The sequence below is a fragment of the Epinephelus fuscoguttatus genome, linkage group LG8, assembly GCF_011397635.1.
Source record: "Epinephelus fuscoguttatus linkage group LG8, E.fuscoguttatus.final_Chr_v1".
Taxonomy (NCBI): domain Eukaryota; kingdom Metazoa; phylum Chordata; class Actinopteri; order Perciformes; family Serranidae; genus Epinephelus; species Epinephelus fuscoguttatus.
In genome coordinates, this window is record NC_064759.1 from 15,937,289 (window position 1) to 15,958,320 (window position 21,032).

The 21,032-nt window shown below is 43.4% G+C and overlaps 2 protein-coding genes across 7 annotated transcripts in view; one reads left to right on the top strand and one right to left on the bottom strand.

Annotated features, from left to right (window-relative positions):
* The window catches only part of chd4b (chromodomain helicase DNA binding protein 4b), a 26,928-nt gene extending 21,134 nt beyond the window's left edge, over positions 1-5,794 (bottom strand). For 2 of the 5 annotated variants that reach the window (XM_049583556.1, XM_049583553.1), the window contains exons 1-10: positions 5,541-5,794; positions 5,027-5,236; positions 4,472-4,596; positions 2,814-3,068; positions 2,597-2,712; positions 2,372-2,471; positions 2,053-2,263; positions 1,790-1,911; positions 1,506-1,629; positions 417-589 (exon numbers count right to left, since the gene is read on the bottom strand). In XM_049583556.1, coding sequence (XP_049439513.1) covers positions 417-589; positions 1,506-1,629; positions 1,790-1,911; positions 2,053-2,263; positions 2,372-2,471; positions 2,597-2,712; positions 2,814-3,068; positions 4,472-4,596; positions 5,027-5,090 — 1,290 coding nt within the window. In that variant the 5' untranslated portion in view covers positions 5,091-5,236; positions 5,541-5,794. Of the gene's footprint in view, positions 1-416; positions 590-1,505; positions 1,630-1,789; positions 1,912-2,052; positions 2,264-2,371; positions 2,472-2,596; positions 2,713-2,813; positions 3,069-4,471; positions 4,600-5,026; positions 5,237-5,540 lie in introns of all 5 variants that reach the window. The other 3 variants (XM_049583554.1, XM_049583552.1, XM_049583555.1) reach the window with 2 other exon arrangements.
* On the top strand, positions 1,577-18,621 carry wnt4b (wingless-type MMTV integration site family, member 4b). 2 transcript variants are annotated; one of them, XM_049583691.1, is made up of 9 exons: positions 1,577-1,643; positions 14,149-14,390; positions 14,778-14,931; positions 15,024-15,108; positions 15,220-15,351; positions 17,052-17,194; positions 17,287-17,427; positions 17,530-17,692; positions 17,789-18,621. In XM_049583691.1, exons 2-9 carry the CDS (start codon positions 14,302-14,304, stop codon positions 17,956-17,958), a joined length of 1,077 nt encoding a protein of 358 aa, XP_049439648.1. In that variant the 5' UTR covers positions 1,577-1,643; positions 14,149-14,301; the 3' UTR covers positions 17,959-18,621. The 2 variants fall into 2 exon arrangements, with proteins under 2 accessions (XP_049439648.1, XP_049439647.1); XM_049583690.1 differs by lacking the exon at positions 1,577-1,643 and adding an exon at positions 13,654-14,022.
* Positions 18,622-21,032: the final 2,411 nt, after the last annotated feature.

Genomic DNA, 21,032 nt, shown 5'->3' on the forward strand with positions numbered 1-21,032 from the left:
TTTCAAGAGCGGCGGGGGTGGGGTGTGTGTGCATTGCGGGCGTGTGTGCGTACGTGTGCATGTTTGCGTGTGGAGCCATAGCGGAGGGAGGGACAAGAAGAGGAAATGGGGGATGGGGAAGGGGGGGGTAGACATGTGGTGAGGAATAGGAAAGGATAGACAGGAACATGAGCAAAAGGGTTTTGGGGGGGGGGGCAAAGACAAAGAAAAATGGACAACACAAAAAGATTTATTAATCGGCATTAACAAAGTCCACTTCCCAACAACCAGCCATCCTGTCAGTGTAACTTTCAAGAAATACACCTCCACCCAACAATACTTTACAAACAGGTATAGTTTACCTCAGGAAACAGACCCAGTCTTTTCTTACATAGGGACCTAATGGTCTCCTCTACACAGCACTGATAGGTACTCACACAGTGTGGGCAGCTCCACTTGCCCTCAGGGGCCTTCTCCATGTCAGGGTCCAGACAGACCATGTGATAGGCTCTGGGACAGGTGTCACACAAAATGATCTCTCCTCCCTGCTGGCACACCTCACAGTAGTCCTGGTGGTCTGTCTCGTAGCCATCACCATCCTCTGTCTCCACTGAGAGAGGACATTAACAGGAAATTAGAGGAAACCTGCACACATAATGGCTACCATACACTATAAGACTTAAGTCTGACACCTTCTCACATCTTTAGACAACGTGATCTTTTAGTGACACACTGTAAGAGATTGCAAACACTGAGGATCTTGCAGAGTGACTGTTTGCAAGACTACAACTAGATTCCTTTTAAGGTAATTTCCCATCTTGCTCCTGGTGGAAAATAGTATACCAAATTCCCTTTAAGAAATATTACATATTAACAATTGCTTAAACATCTGCAAAAAAACCTTAACTTTAGAAACACAAGATATGTAGACAGTATTCTTGTCAATTTGCCTCAACTTGCTACAAGCCTGTCGGGGTGGCTGCACTATTTTAGTGGAAGGAAACCATAGAAATGAGAGGTGAACCGTTAACCGTTAACGTTCTTGTGCATGCTCTGAGTCCCCTCCCTGTTTACTGCTTCTTGTTAGGTGCTGAAGAGGGCGCAGCTATTGGCTGATGACAATGGTCACGTCATTGAATTTCAGTATTTGCATGAGCCAAGATTAAAAATGTAATAATAATATTGAACATGTTTGATTTTGTCAGAAGGTCAAGATGAGGAAAAGGCTGAGTTAAGACAGCTCAACCATCTTACACCAAACAATCAAGATCACGTGTGTGCCCACCAACTGAAGTAAAACTCTCATGATTTCATTCCGACACCGGAAATCTGTCACCGTAAATTTGCTTGAAAAGTTGTCCGGTGTAAGGCCGGAATAAAGGCCTTAATTTTGGCCGTGACTTTGATCTTATTCGATGAAGCCAACCTTCCCACATTAAGCTGCTGTCTGTTCCTTAATCTTCGTCCCACAATGATGCACAGAAAACGAAGCTGACTCTTTATTCAAGTAATATTTCCGTGCCAACCTTTCTTCTTCTTTTTCGCACTCTTGGGTTTCTTCTTAGGACGGCTGCTGCGGTTGGAGCCATCGGAGACAGGGAAACTCCCATCATCGAAGTCACTGTCAACATCGGGGTCATCTTCATCACTCTGATGGAGAAATGGTGAGACAGAGGGCATTGGGAATGAGAGAAATAACTGGTTATATTATGGTACATTGTCAGTTATCAGATATATTGATCGTCTTATTCTCAAATGTAAGGATGATGCTTTAAAACAGAAAAATAAGGTGGCACATAAAGTTTCTTACAGAGGAGCGCTTCCTCTTGCTGTTGAGGCCACCTAGCTTGATCTTGAGCGGAGCAACCTTCTTAGGTTTGGGCTTCTGTGGGGGCTTAGGCGCAGACTTCGATTTCTTGCGAGCATTGGGACCTGAGAAGACACAGGGATTTAATTTCAAACAAAAAACAGTTTAATTAGTTAGATAAATCTATTTTGTTCTTACATAGCTGATAAATAACAAACCACCTTTATCTTCCCACACTGATATGTTCCATATGTATCCTACTTTACCTTTGCCCTCTTTGGTCTTGGCCTTGCGGAGTGGCGGTGCAGGGGCTGCTGGGGGAACAGCAGGTGTTGGAGTAGCGGCAGGAGCAGGAGCAGGTGTGGGTGAGGCGGCACCACCGGTCTCTGCCCCTCCGTCTGTCCCTGCCACCACCATGTTCTCCACAGCTGCAGCCACATTGGCAGCTGCGAGGGCTGCGTTGGCAGTGGCGCAGCCCTACAGGGTGACACAGCACTGAGTGAGAAACTCTGCTCTCTACTGTCAATGACACAAGAGGACAGCAATGTGTGATTCATTACAAATCAGACAAAGATTTCAGGGTACCTTGAGAGGGTTGTTGGTGCTGAATTCTCTCCACTTAGCCATCATTAGAGTCATCATCTTGGACACAGCAATTTTGGGGTTCTTAGCTGCAATTAAAGGCCTAAGGGCACAACATTTACAAGAAATATAGCAATTATTCATATTTTCACACACATAAATCTCTTGAAATAACAAAGTGGAGGCAAACAATGATAACTTCTTATATTATAAAAGGGCTCTCCTCACCTGACAAACTGGCTGAAGGCCTTATAGTTGGTGAGGGAGCTGTAGTCTTCCTGAGAAAAGACGTGGTCAATGTCTTTCATGCCCCAGGCCTCCAGCAGCTGGGTGGAGCTCTTAGGCTGACATAGGAGGAGAGGAACATTGGAGGTTAGTTAGTCACATTAGCTCTAAGAGAATTAACTCTATGTCACTCTACAGCTGAGTCTAAATGAATCCTTACCTGGCAGTCATCGTCATCATCCTCATCATCTTCTGGTTCTGGATCTTTGCGTTTGCTCTTCGAGTTGGACGAGCCTCCTTTCTCTGCCGCCGCACCTCCTTTCTTCTTATCTTTGGCAGAGCTGGAGCGCTTCTTCTTCTTCTTCCCAGGGGCATAATCACTTCCTTCACTCTCTGACCGTACACCTCCCTCTTCTGCATCTCTCTCTGCTGCTTCTGCTCCCATCAGGTGCTCCGGGGAGCTGACTGGCAACTCCTGCAAAACACAGAGCCACTTTGCAAATTACACAAAGACGCTTGTACTTATGTATCATATAAATCATAAATTTAAGTGTTGTCCTTTTTATTTAATTTCTAGTAATAATTATGTCAGTGTATGATTCATGATTAAATTCAGGTGTAACTGAAGCAGTTACTAAATCTATTGTTCAAACGACAGAACATTAGTTGACAACTATCAATTAAGCTATTGAATCACTGTTAAAGCAAACGTGTCAAACAGTTTACTCGTTTCTGACGGTTACAGAAACCAGAAAAATTCAGATTTGAGAAGCTGTAACCAGAGAAGTTTGGCTTTTTTCCCAAAAATAAAAAAGTCTCATAACTATTAATAGATCAGCAAAATAGTTGCGTATTAATTTTCATTTAACAATTAATTGTTTAATTGTTGCTTCTCTATATCATATCTCTGTAAAGTGAGCATCTTTGGGTTTTGGACTGTCAGTGCAGTGGAGCTACATTAGTCAGTGCATGATTCGTCGTTAATCTTAAAGTATAACTGATGCAATTAGTCACTAAATATGTTGTTTGATTGACAGACAATTGGTTGACAACTACCTTAGTAATCAATTAAGCTGGTGAATCATCACTAAAGCACACTTGTCGGACAGTTTGCTGTCATTGAAGGCTAAAGAAACCACAAAATTTCAATGTGATAAGCTGTAACCAGAGAAATTTCGGGTTTTTTTCTTGAAATAAATAAAGTCAAACAGTTATTAAGTCAGCAAAATAGTTGAGTATTAATTTTAAGTTTATCAATTAATTGATTAATTGTTGCTCCTCTATATCACATCTCTGTAAAGTGAGTATCTTTGGTTGTTGGACTGGCAGACAAAACAGACAGTTTGAGTGTGTCACCTTGTGCGCTGGAAAATTACACTAGGTATTATTTACTAGTTACCAGTATTTAACAGTCAAAACCATTAATTGGTCAATTGAGGAAATAATCTGCAAGTATATAAATATTACTAAATATTAACTAGCAGTTAATTGCAGCCCTAATGTTAGGAAATGTACAGTTCTCTAATTTGAACCCCAATATTTTATATTAATTAGACCATCATGATTAATGCATCTTGTTCAAAGCTGTCTTGCTTCACTATTTGCTGTGAATAAAACTCAGAATAACATGATGGACTTATTAGCTCACTATTTGGCTGCAAAAAAACATTACTTTGCTTTTTATTTGTGTCCAGGTAGATCTGTGGGTCCTAAAGTGGAGCCCAAGATCGCACAGGGGTCCCCTGTCAGTGTTGTAGTGCGCACACCCAGATGTGGCCCCACGTGGTGAGCTGACACAACTGTTTACCAAGTCAGATCTGACAAGGATCTAATGAAATTATGTGTCCTGTGTTTGCATGTAAAGTTTGTGAGACTAGCCTCTCTGATGGGTCTCTGCCTCTTGCTGGTCCGGCTCTCTCTGCTGCTCTTCTTGGCTTTCTTCTTCTTCTTGGACTTGGGTACCTCGTCTACGTCAGACACAGCATCCTCCGGCTCGTCCTCACCTGCTGCGGGTGACATGCTGTCATTAGCGGGAGAAAGACACGCGGACAGGAGCCCTGCTGCAGGCCAGAGGGAGAGGGGAGCACACACGCGCACTGGCACGACTTGGCAAACGTCCGCGCACGCACATACACACACGCACACACAAGCACGCGCCGTGAATGCCACAACAGAACAGGTTGAAACTTGTCTGTTCCCCGGCTCTCAAACTTTGACACTTCACCACCGCACTCGGGAACACACACGGGAGGTTCACGCCACGAGAGGGGTTCAGAGATAAGAGGTAAAACTATGAACACTTGGTTGACAAGTTAGCTAACTAGTCTATTATGGCGGGTGACGGACTGGCTAGCTTAAGCTAACGTTAGCTTCGGCGAGCTCAAGTCACAAAGAGAGATGGACCTTCTTCAGAGGAATAAAAAACGAGCTTACCGTGGAGAAGTGAGTGCTCGTCCGCGGCTCCAAAGTCTTCCCTGTCATCCTCGCTGCCCGACATTATCGCAGCGTTTTAATTTTATATCTTGCTGGTCGAATTAATCCCTCCTAAACCTTGCTCCTCGGTCGGCGAGGGAGGAGGGAAAATGACGTGGGACTGTTGGAGAATGGACCGGGGGTGTCCAGGAAGGGAGGGGGCGGCGGGTGCTGAAAATAAATAAATAAATAAATGGCATTGGTTGGTGGCTAATCCTTCCTCATTTCCTATTATTTAAATCGCATCTAATTGACCACCTGCGTACTCAAACAAGTTGGATAACTGGATTATCTATGCTTTGACATGATCTGATGTTGATTTGCAGGTCATTTTCAACACAGGAGTGAATGAAGTTAAGTGTGGCATGCATCATTATGTCAAGTGTGGGCTTCAAATGCGCTGTGTCGAGTTAAGACAACACATTAAAGAAAAGTTGAAGCATTGAAACCCTACCTTCACACATTGGAAACTTACTGTAGTGTGTGTGTAGTCCCGGGTCGAGGTGTGCTCTCTCTGTGTCTCTCTCGGTGCAAGAATGAATACAAGTCTGTTTGTGCGGCAGTTGTTGTCATTTAGTGCTCATTCATTAAAGCCGGCTGAGCCAATGAAGAGCGAAATTAAAAAACAAAATGAACCGTCAATGACCCAGAACACGTTGCGCCGTCACCCTCTTCTCTCTCCCCCAACCTTACAGGCAGAGCTTAGCTAACATCCTCACAAACACACAAAGGGGGCAGACATCCCATAATAATCCCCCCTCCCACACTCACACAGGACTCTGCATAGTTACCTCGCAACGGACAGACCATAATACTCAGCCTGCCCCCACCCCCCTCCACCACGCGCGCGCACGCACGCACGTACACTACCACTAGCCTACTAGACATGCATGCACCAGGCTCATTGCATGCACACTCCTTCCCCTTTCCACTAGTAGTCCCAGCCCCCTTAGCAACCCCGTTGTCATGGCGACACCCCCCCCTGCGCTCCTCGACATACCATAATACTCCAGCAGTAGCAGCATACATCCCATAATATACAACTCCTAAAAAGACAAGAAAGAAAAAAAAACACACCAGTCACATGGTCTCCAGGGGAGCTCAAGTCCACTAGTGACAGCCCATAATACTCACAGAGCATCCACCTGGGAGTGAGCATGACTATGCCAAGGAGTCAAAGAGCTCCACTTTTGTTCCTACGATCCTACGACTGCATGCCTACAGTGCTGTGTGCGGGTCAGGCAGGCCTGCGGAGCCTGGTGCTGTAACAGAACTGGATGTGTGTCAAATACTTTGATGGTGCCTACAAGGCTGCTCAGCATCCCTGACACAGGCTGACGCCTCCTGTCACAGTGCTGCTATTACCCATAAACTGCACCACACCTGTCTCACTGACCAAGAAGACTGTGATCCCACTGTCTGTGTGTGGTCAGGGTCTTCAGGTGCAACACAGGCCAACAGGTGTGCATGTCCACAAGAGTAACAGCAGGTGAATACCATCCCAGTTTCTCGGTCTGATGTGGTGGCACGCAGGTCAAAAGTGAGCAAACTTATTCACAAAACAAGCAACATGTTGTCTTTAACTTAGTGAGTAAATACAACTTGAGCTGCTGCACATCAGACATCTCAACACAGTAAATATGACTCTGAAGGTAAGCCTCTTTTAATGGTGCTACAGTTGCCAAGATCTGACATTCAAGGCGCACCACATCAACCACAGCTGGCTACTGTACTAAAGAAAAAGTGTCAAATAAAGTAACTAAAACATCCATTACAGGGCTGCAACAGCTGCACACTTCTTCTCTTCTTCTGCAACACATTGTCGCGTTATGCTGCTTACTTTGTAAAATCTTAAAAAAAAAAAGAATAAAGCTGGCCGCCAAATTATTTTGGCTCAGCAGGGTCTGTTTTGTTTATACCACTATTTCAAATTAAAAGCACTTGAATGTGCAACAGGTCCAAATGGGAGCGCAGTGAAGGCCACATGTGTTTAATCATTCTGAATACAGACTTACTGATACACTGTGAAAGAGGCGCACTCATTTTCTCCTTTCTGACATGCACTTCTTTATCACACTGAATCAGATTAGGTACAACAAACACTGACTTACTCACACACACTGTCCTTCAGTAGCAACACAAGAACACTAAAGTAATGGCATGTTTACATCATATCAGTGCAAGTATCCTGGTCTGATGTCATGGGACGCGGGTCAAAGGTGATTGAGTTTCTTTAAAGCGCCAAAACTGATTCGTAAAAACACAAAAATTGCTGCCTTCAGGTTTCATTTGAAAAAATAAATAAATAAAACCCGGGCTGCTGCACATCTGAGACTCATCCATCAATAAGTACAACTGTAAAAACTTAGGTTTGTCATCTGAGCACTTTGGCACCACACCAACTACAGATGGTAAAATATACTGTACAAATTCAAAGTCAAATAAATGGACTAAAACATCCACCGCATGCTGCAGCTGCACATTTCTCCATTTGCTTCAGGTGCTGCTTGATATGTAAAATATATATATATATATATATAAATAAAAATGGCCACCAAATGATACTTTAGGCTTTACCAGTGTTTTAAAGTGAAAGCACTTGAATGCGCCACAAGTCCTATTTGAAATGTGTGAACTCAAATAAGAGCGTAGAAGGAGCACTTGAAGGCCACACATGGGTCTAAATATGCTGCAGGCTTGCTGATTTTTAGTTTAGTCATTTACACCACATCTTATTCACACTGAATCTGATTTGGACATCAAGCCTACAATAATGTGACAGTATGAGTACCATGATTTCTTTTTTTTTTTGGCTGCTTTCAGACAAAATCCACCACAAAAATCAGTCAATCAGGAATTAAGCCTTTAACACACATCTTTCTGTTTGTTTTCACTTTGTTAAATGATCTAGTGTCTGTCAGTATCATACACAATATATTCCATATCATCTTGTTTCAGCTTTTTATTGAAGCTTTATCATCTGTACACTGAGTGAGTGGCTCTCCATACCTTTGACTGGATCAGAGGTTCAATAATATCAATTGGCTAGAGCTAACATGAGCAGAGATTAAAAGATCAGTTCCTGCAGCACTGGCACCATGAGCTCCAGAGTATGCATTTTAAAGTGATTTAAATTATGTTTATGTCGTGAAAACAGGAAACAGGAAGAACGCCCAGGCTATTTGTAATCTTCGAGTGTTTAATAGCAGAATACCTAAAAGAACAGGAAGATAAAAAGGTCTAGAAAGGAATAAGGTTCTGTAATTTATGTAATGACAGCCGTCTGGGGGATTGATATCATGTTTTGTTTGAATGTAGCACGAACACTGTCAAGAATAGGAAGTACCCGCCAAAACACTTTGTAAAACATCTCTCCATGTTTTAACTCATATCCTCCTGAGACCCTGCGTCATCACATTTTTGGTTTCCTGCACCTTATATTTCATTCTGCTTAACTTAGACCTGTTGTCCTCATTTGTGGACATTTTTTTGTGCCATATTGTGGTAGTAAGAGCACAATACACTAATTCATGTTTATTTTGTTTATTTATGATTAGCAACAAGCTAAGACGCTGTTAATTAGGAAGTACTCATTTGAGGACACTGGGATTTTATTATTGTTGACAATGTTTCGTTCATTATAGTTATCAGGTCCTACTGATCCCAAATAGCTACAAGAAATTAAAAATGCATACCAAAGAAAAGTTCAGGTCTCAGGAGGATATAATTACTGCAGACAGATAAACCCAGGACAATATGTAAACTAGGTGCTCCTTTGATTAATGACTCAGTTCGAGCCAATAATCGATTCTGGTTGTTTACCTCTGTCATCTTGTTTTATGTTTGCACTCCACACCACGTCTCTGAATCTAAAAAATTAAGCCCACGTATTTCATGTCAGCATCAATGTTTCAATTAGATGTTTTTTGCATCATTTTACAAACATTAGCCCAAAACTCAGCCTGACACATTTGGTGTGTGAAGAAAGTTTGGGATCTCTGTCTGACTTGCAGTTCTGCTGGTTTGAACAATGTTTGGCTGCACATCAAGAGTTTTGTTGTGGCCTACTGACCCACTGGCAAGCTGCTGCTTGGTAAGGCACAAGTTAGACCAGTGAAACTTAGAACCATGTATCACTGTTACACAATGCATTTTAAGTAGGTTTCTGACATTTGGTTTTTAAAGATGCGCATGAGCTTTCCTTTCAGAGGATAAGATAGTAATAAAACAGCAGCAATGTTAATTTATTCACTGTTAAACAGGCGTGTAATCAGTAACTTCTTAGCTTTTGACATGCAGGCCTGTGCTGTGCTCATTGGAGGCCAGAGGTGCATTCATGGAGCGTGGAAATTTTAAACATAAGCGGCATTCATTTCAGTCTTTTCTGGTTCATTGTGGCAAAGATTGTTGTATCAGAGATGGTATTTTCTGCATGTGGTGTTCAGTGGATATGGTAAGAGAAGAGGGGCAGGGACAGTCAGCCCAGAGGCCTTCCACTGCTTCCTCTTCTATATGGCTACTCTGCAATATTCCCCCACTGTACAGTACATGCAGATCGCATAGCAACAAAGGCCTATGTCTGGCCGTTGTCTGTTACTATCGCTTGAATGCCCCCTTACACACGCATGTGTGCGCGTGCACATGCACTCACGTGCAGTGCCGTCACCAACACCTCCTCCTACTCCCTCTATCCCATGTACACTGCCATCTTTCCACCTCACACACCCTCCACCCCCCAACACTACCATCACTCCATAATATTCATGGGTCGTCCGTTCCCTCTGCCCCCTCCCCCCATGTGCACACAGCTCACCGCCCACTCTGCCACCCCCACTTCCCTGCCTGACAACACCACCGCCCGCCATCCCATAATATTCATGCACACGCTCCACACACATTCATACACAGCAGTGCGTTCAGCTCTTTGTTGGCAGAGATGCCTGAGCAATGCGAGCGTGCTCATGCACAGCAGTCATGTTTCTGCCTGCTATGATTATTTCATTCGCACTCACACTGCTGAGGCAGGTAGCCCTCAAGTGCACACAAGTAACAAAGCAAATGAAGGAGGGAGTAAAAGGTGGTGGGTCACATTTCTATCTCATAATGACCTTGGGCAGGACTATGTTCTTGGGGTCCAGAGTCCCCCTGAGGCATCATCTGTGAACGAGGCCCATGGTCCATCCATCAGTGGACAGATCAGTTTAGAGTTGCCCTACAAGTCATCTCTATGTATATGTCATGCTGAAGCTTTAACAAGCATCTCTTCAGGCTCTGCAACCTGGTTACAGTCAATCAGCACTGGACCATTTCAGCATGATAAAATGTCCACAAAATGGGGGAAAGATAAAGATTAAAAAAAGAGGGCAAGTTATTTACGAGAGAGGGGTGAAGGGATGAGCATAACAGAGGCGCCGGACATGACAGTGGCCAGCTCATCACCATGGCGTTGCTGTGGGAGACAGCGGAAGACGTCACTTGGAGAAACAGGGGACACAAAGGAGGAATACGACATGAGGAGGACAAAAAAAAAAGGAGGGAAGGGGGCCTACAAGAAACCTGTCTTGGCAGATATAGACAGAGGGAAGTGTGAATGTGTGTGGATGGAGTGACCATTTACTCAGAAGCTGGATGTCAGAGAGTTCAGGTAAATGGGCCACCAGATCCTGCACTGGGACCACGACAGAGTCTGCAAATGTTTGGTTCTAACTCACGATTCAATAAATGAGCCCTTAAGAGCAGTAAATAAGTTTCATCAGGTGTGACGGGGCTGTTGCACACATCCTTTTTTTTTTTTTTTTTTTAAATGATTGGCCTCTGGGATTAAAAAGAAACAGCCCATTTTATTCATCCATAAAATTAAGGAAATTACAGTGCTCTCATCTTTATTAGCCAACACTGATTACAGAGGATAAACAATAGGCCTACCCATGAAATAAAAACACACATAAAACAAAACATTTTGTTAAAATTGATCAACTAGAGTGCAGCAGGAATGATGCTTATTTGTAGGCCAACACAGTAACTAACATCGCTCTGGTTCCCTCAACAGAAGCCTAGGGGACTTTTCCATTGGATTTTGGATTATTGCTGAAAATAACCTCTGTGGCAAACAAAAGGTTTTAATACTTACACATTTTATTCAGCAAGGTAATCTTCACAAATGAACACCACTTGTATGATTTTTGAAGCGTCAATACAATCGCCAGAAGTAAAAAGCTGATAGGCTATGAACGAACTCTGCCACAGTTGCACGACTTTGTTGCCATTGCAACGAGACTGTGGTGACACTCTGAAGTCTCATTTGGCCACTTGTTAGCAACGGTCTTTTTCAAGACACAAAAAGGCTTTCAGCATTTACAAGTGGTGTATTTACTGACGTAATTTATGTGGAATCACAAAACAAAAAAGAATCTTGAGGAGGTGTTATTTCAGGCATCTAACCAAAAACCCATTGATTTCAAGACCAGGGAACCAGAAGTGCTAAAATGCTAACTAATTTCTGGGTCTTAGGACTCATTTCTGCATCACTCTTTATGGTCAGAATTGATTATGCCATCGAAATCTTTAATTTTCGAATACATCCATCCATTATCGGCCGCTTATCCAAAGCTGGTTCACAGGGGGAGTAGGCTGAGTGAAGTTTTCCAGACGCTCCTCTCCCCAGCAACACTTTCCAGCTCCTCCTGGAGGACCCCGAGACGTTCCCAGGCCAGACGAGATATGTAATCCCTCTAGTGTGTTCTGTGTTTGCCCCGGGGCCTCCTACCAGTTGGACGTGCCCTGAACACCTCTAACGAGAGTTGTTCCAGGTGGCATCCTGATCAGATGTTTCGAGGCGAGGGAGCAGCGGCTCTACTCTGAGCTCGCTCCGGATGTCTGAGCTCCTTACCCCATCTCTAAGGCTGAGCCCAGCCACGCTTCTAAGGAAATTCGTTTGTGTTTTTAAAATACACCACACTTAAAACGTGTAAAACCAAACAGCAGTGACGGCACTCTGCTTAGCTAAAGCTTGCTGGTACACCAGATGAACTAGTTTGGTAAAAGCTAACTCGCCTAGTTTTTAGCAGAGAAGCAAAACTGCCATGTTAAGCTTCGGACTGTGGTGTGATTTATCTGATATCATGGTCAAGCTACATTTAAATCATATATTTTAATGTTTTAAAGTATAGTTTTATATAATATTTTAGTTCATAAGTTATTCATTGGTTCTTTATGATAAGCAAGCCCATTTTACTCAGCTATTTAGATTGTCTTAGGTTTTATGAGAGGACTATGATTATTATCTTCTTGTATTTTGGAGGTGAAGGCCAGGATAATCAACCTTAAAAAAAGGCATAAAATTAAGTTTTAGGAGTCCACAATAAATAAATAAAAACATTTTAAATAAAAGCATAAAAATCTGGATTAAAAGAAATGCAATTTATTAAAATTTGAGCTTACGTTTTCCTCACAAATTTCTGGTTGTGTCGAGGAATAAAAGAAAAAACCCTCCTTCCAGGTATATTGCCTACTATTCTTAGAAGTGTGAGACTCTCTCTGTAACGTTACATCACCGGCTAAACAGAGAGAGACAAAAGGAGGGAAAACTACTAAATAAACTGTAAAAAATTGCACTTAGGTTGAATAATCACTTACTGCTAATGATTTGCAGTAAATAAAGATTAATCATGCCATGTACTCTGTATGTTGTGCTTGGTGACTCTCAATGCATACATGAATAAAACATAGTTTAGAGTTAATCAGGTTCCTCTCAACTACACATAATGTCCTCTTTTTTTCTAAAATCATGTGTCACTAACCTGCTTTGTTATTCTTTACTGCTTTCTCCTAACCCCAGTGTAACACTCATCCACTCTTCCCTTATGCCCTCCTTTCCCTCCTATCTCGTGATTTATTTGCCTCAGTTCCAATATTTGTCGGCTGTGTGTTTTCTTCCCCTTGTCTAAATGTCACCCCTTCTTCTAAGACAATATAAGGAGTGGGAGAGAGGGAGGACGAGAGGGCAAACGCGGGGGAGATAGAGGAAGGGGAGGTGAGGAGGTGGGGGACTCGTAAAATGAGCAACAAAGTTTGGGAAAATTAAACATTAGGTAAGACACTTTTTCACATGCATGTGCACGTATGTGGAAACAGAAGTGCTGTGTCATAGTTTCTGATGTGAGGACTTTTTTCTGCAGGACATCTGATGGATCAATACTCCTGCAGAGTATTTCTAAAGAGGCAACAAAAGCAGTTTGTGCACTCACACATTACACACATACACTCGCATTAACATGGATGGATTAAAATAAAAAAAAAACAGGACAAAGAAACAAACATATGTATTTGTGATCATCATTCAAAAGGGCATTATCTCCAGTGCACGCACAGGTTTTAGGTCTCATGCCAAGCAGCACAATAGAAAGCGTACTTAATACTTACGTAGTACAACTATTATCCTTCCCAAAGCCTCCTCCTCCTCCTCCTCCCCTCCCTCGGCATCACTCCACACCCTGGATCACGCCTGTCCTCTCGCTCCCACCCTCATTCTCTACCTCCTTTATAACCCATCACTCCCATCTCACTGCTCTCACTCATTCTCGCTGTTTCAAACTGGAATGGACACATTTGTTTTCTTGGGACAAATCTGAGAACTTGCTGACACAATGTTTTTTGTAAGAATTTAATTTTACTAGCAATTCTGGATTTGAAGTTTGAATCTTTTTTTTATGGGAAGGGGAGGTAGATTCTACTGATATGTTCAGTTAAATTGGACATGTGGATTTATTTTTGCGTCTGAAGGATGAGCTTTGCTTGCAGTTTTTAAGACATTCCTGTCAGCATGCTTTTGCTGTCACTGGCAGCACGAGTGAAGAAAGTGATGAACAACTTTATTGATTTCAGTTGGGATTAAGTTTCAATTTGATCAGCTCAGTATCATAAAGAAGGATAAGTGGATATCACGGGACTATGAACTGGTAAGGGTACAGTGTTACTTTTGATTACATAAAGTTTTAACCTGAAATATTAGTTGTGAAAATATTGTTTATTCATTGGTTGTTAAAAAGTGTTTCTCTCTACCTGTTCACTTGTCATTTCAACAGATATGCGGGGGTCATCCCCAGACTCTGGGCCAGAAACATAAACCAACACCACAACAAACAGACAGACAGATCACTTTGACTGTGGAGACGGGCAGCGTGCTGTCCAAAGACCCATCCTGACGCACGGAGACGGACAGACAGACAGACAGTCTGATGCCAACTGTCTCCACTGTCAATCTCACGGCACCACTCCTCCTCCTGTTGCTATGGGCAACCCACCCCACCATGGCAACCAACTGGCTGTAAGTCTAGCGTGCGAGGGAGGAAGAGAAAGAGGGAGTTTGTTTGTCATGCTATAACTTTTAAAAGATGGTGACATGTCTCTAAATCTCTTTCAGTCGCTCCCCTCTCTTTCTTTGTCTCACTTCTGGTGACCTTTTCTCTTTTCTTTCTCCCTGCCTTCACTGTGTCTTCTCTGTCTTCTCTGCCTGTTCTTCCCCTTGTTTCCATCCTCTCTAAAACTCTGCCCGGTCGTTACCTCTTCATCCTTTTTTGTGCCCTCTTTGCGCTCTTCCTCTTTCACTCCCTCCCCTTTTCTCCATTATGCATCCTCTCTTTTTTTCTCCCCCTTTGCCAATAATGTCCCTCTCTAAACCGGCACGTCACCACTCCCCACCTTTGTGTCCCAGCTCCCTGGCGCGGCTGCCTCGCTCCAGGCCCGTGTCCGGTGCGGCCCCATGTGCACGGCTGAGGGGGCTGACCCCAGGGCAGGTGGGGGTGTGCAGGGCGCGAGGGGAGGTCATGGAGTCCGTACGCAAGGCAGCCGAGATGGTCATAGAAGAGGTATGATTTGAGGGTCTCAGGGTTGTGACCAGGAGACAATAACACAATCATTAGAGCTCCTTATCTCACTGCTATATGCATGTCACTGTCAGTGCCAGCACCAGTTCAGGAACCGCCGCTGGAACTGTTCCACCACCCCACGTGGGATCAATGTATTTGGCAGAGTCATGAACCAAGGTATCCACATATATGAACATGTGTCATGGAAAATGACCTGCTGATGAATCTATACACTAAAGAACTCTCACATAAAGCATGTCTGCACCGTGTGCTCTATTCTGATTTCAGGGACTCGTGAGGCGGCCTTTGTGCACGCTTTGTCCTCAGCAGCAGTGGCAGTGGCTGTGACCCGAGCCTGCACCCGCGGGGAGCTGGAGAGGTGTGGCTGTGACAGGAAGGTCAGGGGAGTCAGTCCCGAGGGTGAGCTTGGATACCACTGCATTAAAATGTAACACATATATCCGCACTGAATCACACGGGCATAAAAACTGCAGTTACACTCTTTGTGGGTTAAAACTTTAAAGTATGGAGCACTAATGTCCACATACCAGGCAGAGAAGACCCAGCAGGTATTTTTCCATCAGCTGTCACAGTGCTGTGACATTACTATTAGACTGTGGCCATAAAAACCACAGACAGCAGTGCAGCAGCTGCTTCTGCCTGCTGTCATCCAGTGTGGATTCACCATTTAAAGGGTAACTGTTATTTTTCAGTCTGGACATATTTTGACATTTTTGTGTCTAAGTGACTAATGGAAATAGCATTTTTTTTTTAATTGGTCCAGTATTGAGAGATAGCACTGCAGCTGCAATACAAGCTGCAATGTAACCACCGAGGGCATTTTGCACCATCAATTTACGTCCACTGAAAGTGCTTGTTTTTGCTACTGACAGGCTCAGATTGTTATGGAAAGGATATTGACAGAGGTCAGCATTTTGCTACAGAGTAAGATCCATTTTGTTGAGCCCTGTCTCACTCCGAAGTCGTCGTAATTTGGCACTTCGGCAGTAACTTGTGGCGACAGAAACCAACGAAAAAGGCGTCCTTTAACAACAGCATGATACACAGCCGGTTACCATTATAGTTCAGCGTCACCCGGCAGTGTCAGGGGGAAATACAGCAGGACAAGGATGAAAGTTAAGGCGCCGAATGTCCGATTGGGGCGGGTGGGAATTGTGGTGGATGGGTCCACCAAACACCCGAGAGAGCGGTGTTCACATCCCGTAAGATAATAAAGCCAAACCCTGTTCTTTTTTCCTAGACCCAACCATGTGCTTTTGTTGCCTGAACCCAACCATGCTTTTATTTTGAAAGAGACTGTATGTAAAAGTTAAATTTCCTATGAAAATGTAAGTGTATTTTGAACTTTGTATGTGGACGTGGAAAGTCCACGACCAAACGTCAATATGTGACGAGGTCAGAGTGAGAATGTGTTGTTTTGTTTAACCACACCACCCCTGAAATCACTATCGTCAAACCCACCAGACTCCATTTAAATAAGCAGTTATTTTATCATAAAACATTTTATCGTAAAAGACACTTCATTCAACATCAACTGAAACAAAATAAAACTCACAAAACCTGTTTTGCTTCATCTTTCCACTGTTCCACCAATCACCAGCGGTAGTTTGGTTGAAATAAACCTTTAATTCACCCAGTAATATGTGAAAACATGCTGGTTCCATACATGATAAAATTAGTGTTTATTTAAATGGGGCCTGGTGGATTTGGCGATCACAATTTCAGAGCTGTTTCTGGTCAAACAGAAAGGATCTAACTCTTTGACAAAAAGGTCAACCTCTGTAGGATCCTTTCTATAATGTTTTTGTACACTTACTCTAACAATTTGATCCTGTCAGTGGCAAAAATAAGCACTTTAGTGAATGTACAGTAAATCGACAGTGCAAATGCCCCAAGTGGTTACAGGCAGCCTGTTCTGCCAATGCCAACATGCTCAGTACTGGACCAATTTCAAAAACAGTTGTTCTCATTAGTCACTTAAACAAAAATCTTGGGAACAGGGGGTTCAGGTTGACAGCCATCTTTTTGTTTTAAATTAAAATGTGCAGTTGTTTCAAGGGAGCAATAATCCACAGTGCTGTCTCTCTGTCCCCCCACAGGCTTCCAGTGGTCAGGGTGCAGTGACAATCTGTCCTACGGTGTGGCTTTCTCCCAAACATTTGTGGATGAACCAGAACGAGCCAAGGGGCTGTCAGCGGGGAGACCACTCATGAACCTCCATAACAACGAGGCTGGCCGAAAGGTCGGCGGTTGCAACATCTCACTTTATTCCCCACTTTGTCATCTGTTTGATTTCATGATCTCTACTTATCTTCCCCATCCTCTCATCCTCAGGCCATCCTTCACAACATGCAGGTGGAGTGTAAGTGTCATGGTGTCTCTGGCTCCTGCGAGTTACGGACCTGCTGGAAGGTTATGCCTCCATTCAGGCGCGTTGGTGTGGTGCTCAAAGAACGCTTTGATGGAGCCACGGAGGTATCAGAACATGCTTCTTTTAGCTCAGCTGGTAACACATGAAGAATTCACATAAGTTGAGGCAGATACTTTCTAGCTCTCTCAACATTTTTCTCCTCTTAGGTTCGCCTGACTCGTATAGGATCCAGGACAGCTCTGCTCCCCCGAGACCCCCAAGTCAAACCCCCTGCTGCCAGAGACCTTGTGTACCTTGCGCCCTCCCCAGATTTCTGCCATCTTGACCCTGATAACGGTATCCCTGGGACGGCTGGTAGGAGATGTAACGGTAAGACCAACGACAAGACCGTCTCACAGGAAGTTCAGATAATCAATTGAAACAATTACAGACAATTGATGCCTCTCTTTTCTAAAATGCACCCAGGAACCTCTCGGCTGGCTCCAGACGGCTGCGAGCTGGTGTGCTGCGGGCCAGGGTACAGAGCGGGCCGTGCTGAGGTGGTGCAGCGCTGCTCCTGCAAGTTTTCCTGGTGCTGCTCAGTCCGCTGCCAGCAGTGCAAGAACACAGTCACCATTCACACCTGCAGAGTCTAAGAGGGCCCAAAATAAGATCAAACCGACCGAACAGAAACCACGAGACAGACACTCCTGAATGCAAGACGGGATAAGGACAACGTAGACAATAGCAGATTTTAATTCACCCCTATAGCACCAAATTATCTTAAATTCTGGTCTTAATTTGACTCATTTTCAACTGAAGCATTGCGGCCAGAGTTCAGTTTGAAGATTCTGTTGTAAAAGCTGCAAAATTAGAGCACGTGTTTAAGACAAAAAACAATCACAAGCATCAACAGTAAGTAGGTAGAAAGGTACAAACAAAAATCACCTTCAGAGACAGACAGGTGGGCATGCACAGACATGCCCGCACACACATAAACACACTCAACAGTTAATCTCACACTGAACTGACAAAGCTTTTAAAGCTGAATTTAACCCCAACTAACAGGGAAACACTGCAGCACTGTTTTTGATTTTATGCAAACTATTTGCGTCATAGACTAGCAGGTCTCTGAACATTTACTGTATTTATGTCTTCTTCTCTATTCTGGTTTATTTATTTGTATATCTGAGTTTTTGCTTCACTTCAGCAGCAACATCTTACATAGCAAAAATAATGTTTTACTTACAACAGTGTCTGTCTTGTGTTTTGCCCCTCATCTTCATGTGAAACTCTTCTGCATGTTCCTGCACGAGCAGTGCTTTTAGGTCTGTCCAAGAAGTCTAATAAATATAGTAGTTTGATTCAAAATACCACAGTATGTGTTTTTTTCTTGTTTCTTATTGACCAGGTGTGTCTCAGGTACTGTAACATGTGAAATTCCTGACAAACAGGTTAGCTGCAGAATTAAAGGTACCCTGTGGAGTTTCTGACCACAAGAGGCAGCAGGTCCCAGTTTAGAGCAGGCCCCTCAGGAACTGGAATCTGACATAGTGGCCAAACTGTGGCATTACAACGTCCGGGTGTGTCACATGATGCCATTGGGCCAAAAAGAGTTTTTCCCATAGACTTACTTTGTGAAAGAGACAAATGTACATTTTTGAGTAACACAACCTCCTGCAAAAATGACTCTTTTCTCTATCTGGATTTGATCAATTCAGTGTAATAACATTTTTGAATACTAGAGTAGTCACAGGCGTCATGGTGGTGTGGCGGTTAGCACTGTCGCCTCACAGCAGGAGGGTTCCTGGTTCGATCCTGGGTGTGGGAGCCCTTCTGTGCGGAGTTTGCATGTTCTCCCCGTGTCAGCATGGGTTTTCTCCGCGTTCTCCAGCTTCCTCCCACAGTCCAAAGACATGTAGGTTAATTGGTGACTCTAAATTGTTCATAGGTGTGAATGGTTGTCTGTCTCTATGTGTCAGCCCTGCAATAGTCTGGCGACCTGTCCAGGGTGTACCCCACCTCTCGCCCAGTGTCAGCTGGGATAGGCTACAGCCCCCCTGTGACCCTCAAGAGGATAAGCAGTTAGAAAATGGATGGATGGTTTCTGTGTTTGTTTGTTTTTTTTATTTCTGTTTGAAACCCTTTTTGTAATAGGAGTTGGATTAACCAGTCAGCATGCCTGGAGCGCAGGCCTGCACAGCACATGGTTGAGATTAGAAAGGTGTGTCCTGCCACCTATAGTCATTCATAACACCCTTCTCTCACAATGACGTTAATGTGTATCTTTGGAGTAGGGAGGAGCAATGAATCGAATTTTATGTTCAGTTATGATTTTGGCTTCCTGCAATTATGAGAACAAGATTATCAAGATAAAACAAAGATTATTCCACATTCAGTTTCACAATGATGCTCTCATTTTGTCTTGTGTTATAAATCCAGTGCACTCCTTTCCTTTACAGCAGTGAGCTCATTGTTACCAACTTGGCAACTTTCTCATGTGATTTAGTAACCTTTCAGACCCTTTAGTTACTTTATTTCTTTAAATAACCTGCTGCAGGTGAAGCCTGAGGAGCTCTTATGACATTACAAGGTGGAGCTTTCAGGATGACTAATACATTTTATAAACAATGGCATCACCTGAATGTGACATTTATGTTTGTTGAGTGAAACAAACATAGACTGGACGGTAAGTCCTTCACCCCACAGCATTCAGATATCCTCCCTAAAAACAAATGCTATGGAGTGTTAATTGCTGCGGATATCTGACCAGTAAAACCGAAAACACACCAAGCAGTGGCAAAGTGCTGCTTGCCACAATGACATTTTTCTGGGGTAGGGAGGTGTGTTCATGTGCTTCAGGTGGGAAGAAATTCTTTGTAATATAGGTCAACATGTCACAAGACTCTCTTTATTGATTGGCTGCATTGCAGTGTTCTCTGGCTGCAATTTGCCACTGAAAGCTATACTATCCCCAACTTTTATTTCTGGCACAAAGCGCACAAGACATACAAGAATAATAACCAATGAGCCACCTACAGATGTATTATATTTAACGTAACAAAAGAAAAAAACACAATTAAAAGACACTTTTTTAAAAGTTGAGTAAATGCATGATGTTTCCAAAGTCAGTGAGGAATCGTCTTAAATAACCGTGATCTCATCAGTGACCAAAATAATTGTGATGAGGATTTTTGTCATACTCGAGCAGCCCTATTTTGGAGAGCCACAATTCCAGCCTTATGTGTAGCTGATGCTGTTATAATGCACACAAGAAGGTGCACATGTACACACACAAGCATTCAGGTTAGATGAAACACAACTGCAGAGGTTGGTAAAGTGAGTGTGCAGTGCATACAGAGTCCTAAAATCCAGACTGACTGCGAAGATCTGATGTAAACAATGCAGGTTTCAATATATTCAATAGTTGGCCTTGCTTTAAGAAGGAATCTCCAGAAAAGGAACAGAAACATGAGTCAAAACCGAGACAAACTAAAGCCCCGTTTCCACCAAACACTTTTAGTATGGTACCAAAAGTAACCCTTCAGACATGGTACCTAGACCGTAGTGCTTCCACTGCAAACAGTACTGTTAAATGTGGGTGGGGTTGTTGTCACTCACTGCTCCGTCCAGCACTCACTGTATTTCCTCATCAGTGGTGACACAGATGGAAGTCTGCACCTTGTTTATCGTCCACAGAACGAGGCTGCGCGCCAACATTTTCAGAACA

Excerpts from the sequence above, each read along its gene's own strand:
- wnt4b (XM_049583691.1), top strand. The coding sequence starts at position 14,302 with ATGCCAACTGTCTCCACTGTCAATCTCACGGCACCACTCCTCCTCCTG. Across the intron at positions 14,391-14,777 it reads ACCATGGCAACCAACTGGCT|CTCCCTGGCGCGGCTGCCTC; the intron begins GTAAGTCTAGCG and ends TTTGTGTCCCAG. Across the intron at positions 17,693-17,788 it reads GGCTGGTAGGAGATGTAACG|GAACCTCTCGGCTGGCTCCA; the intron begins GTAAGACCAACG and ends AAATGCACCCAG.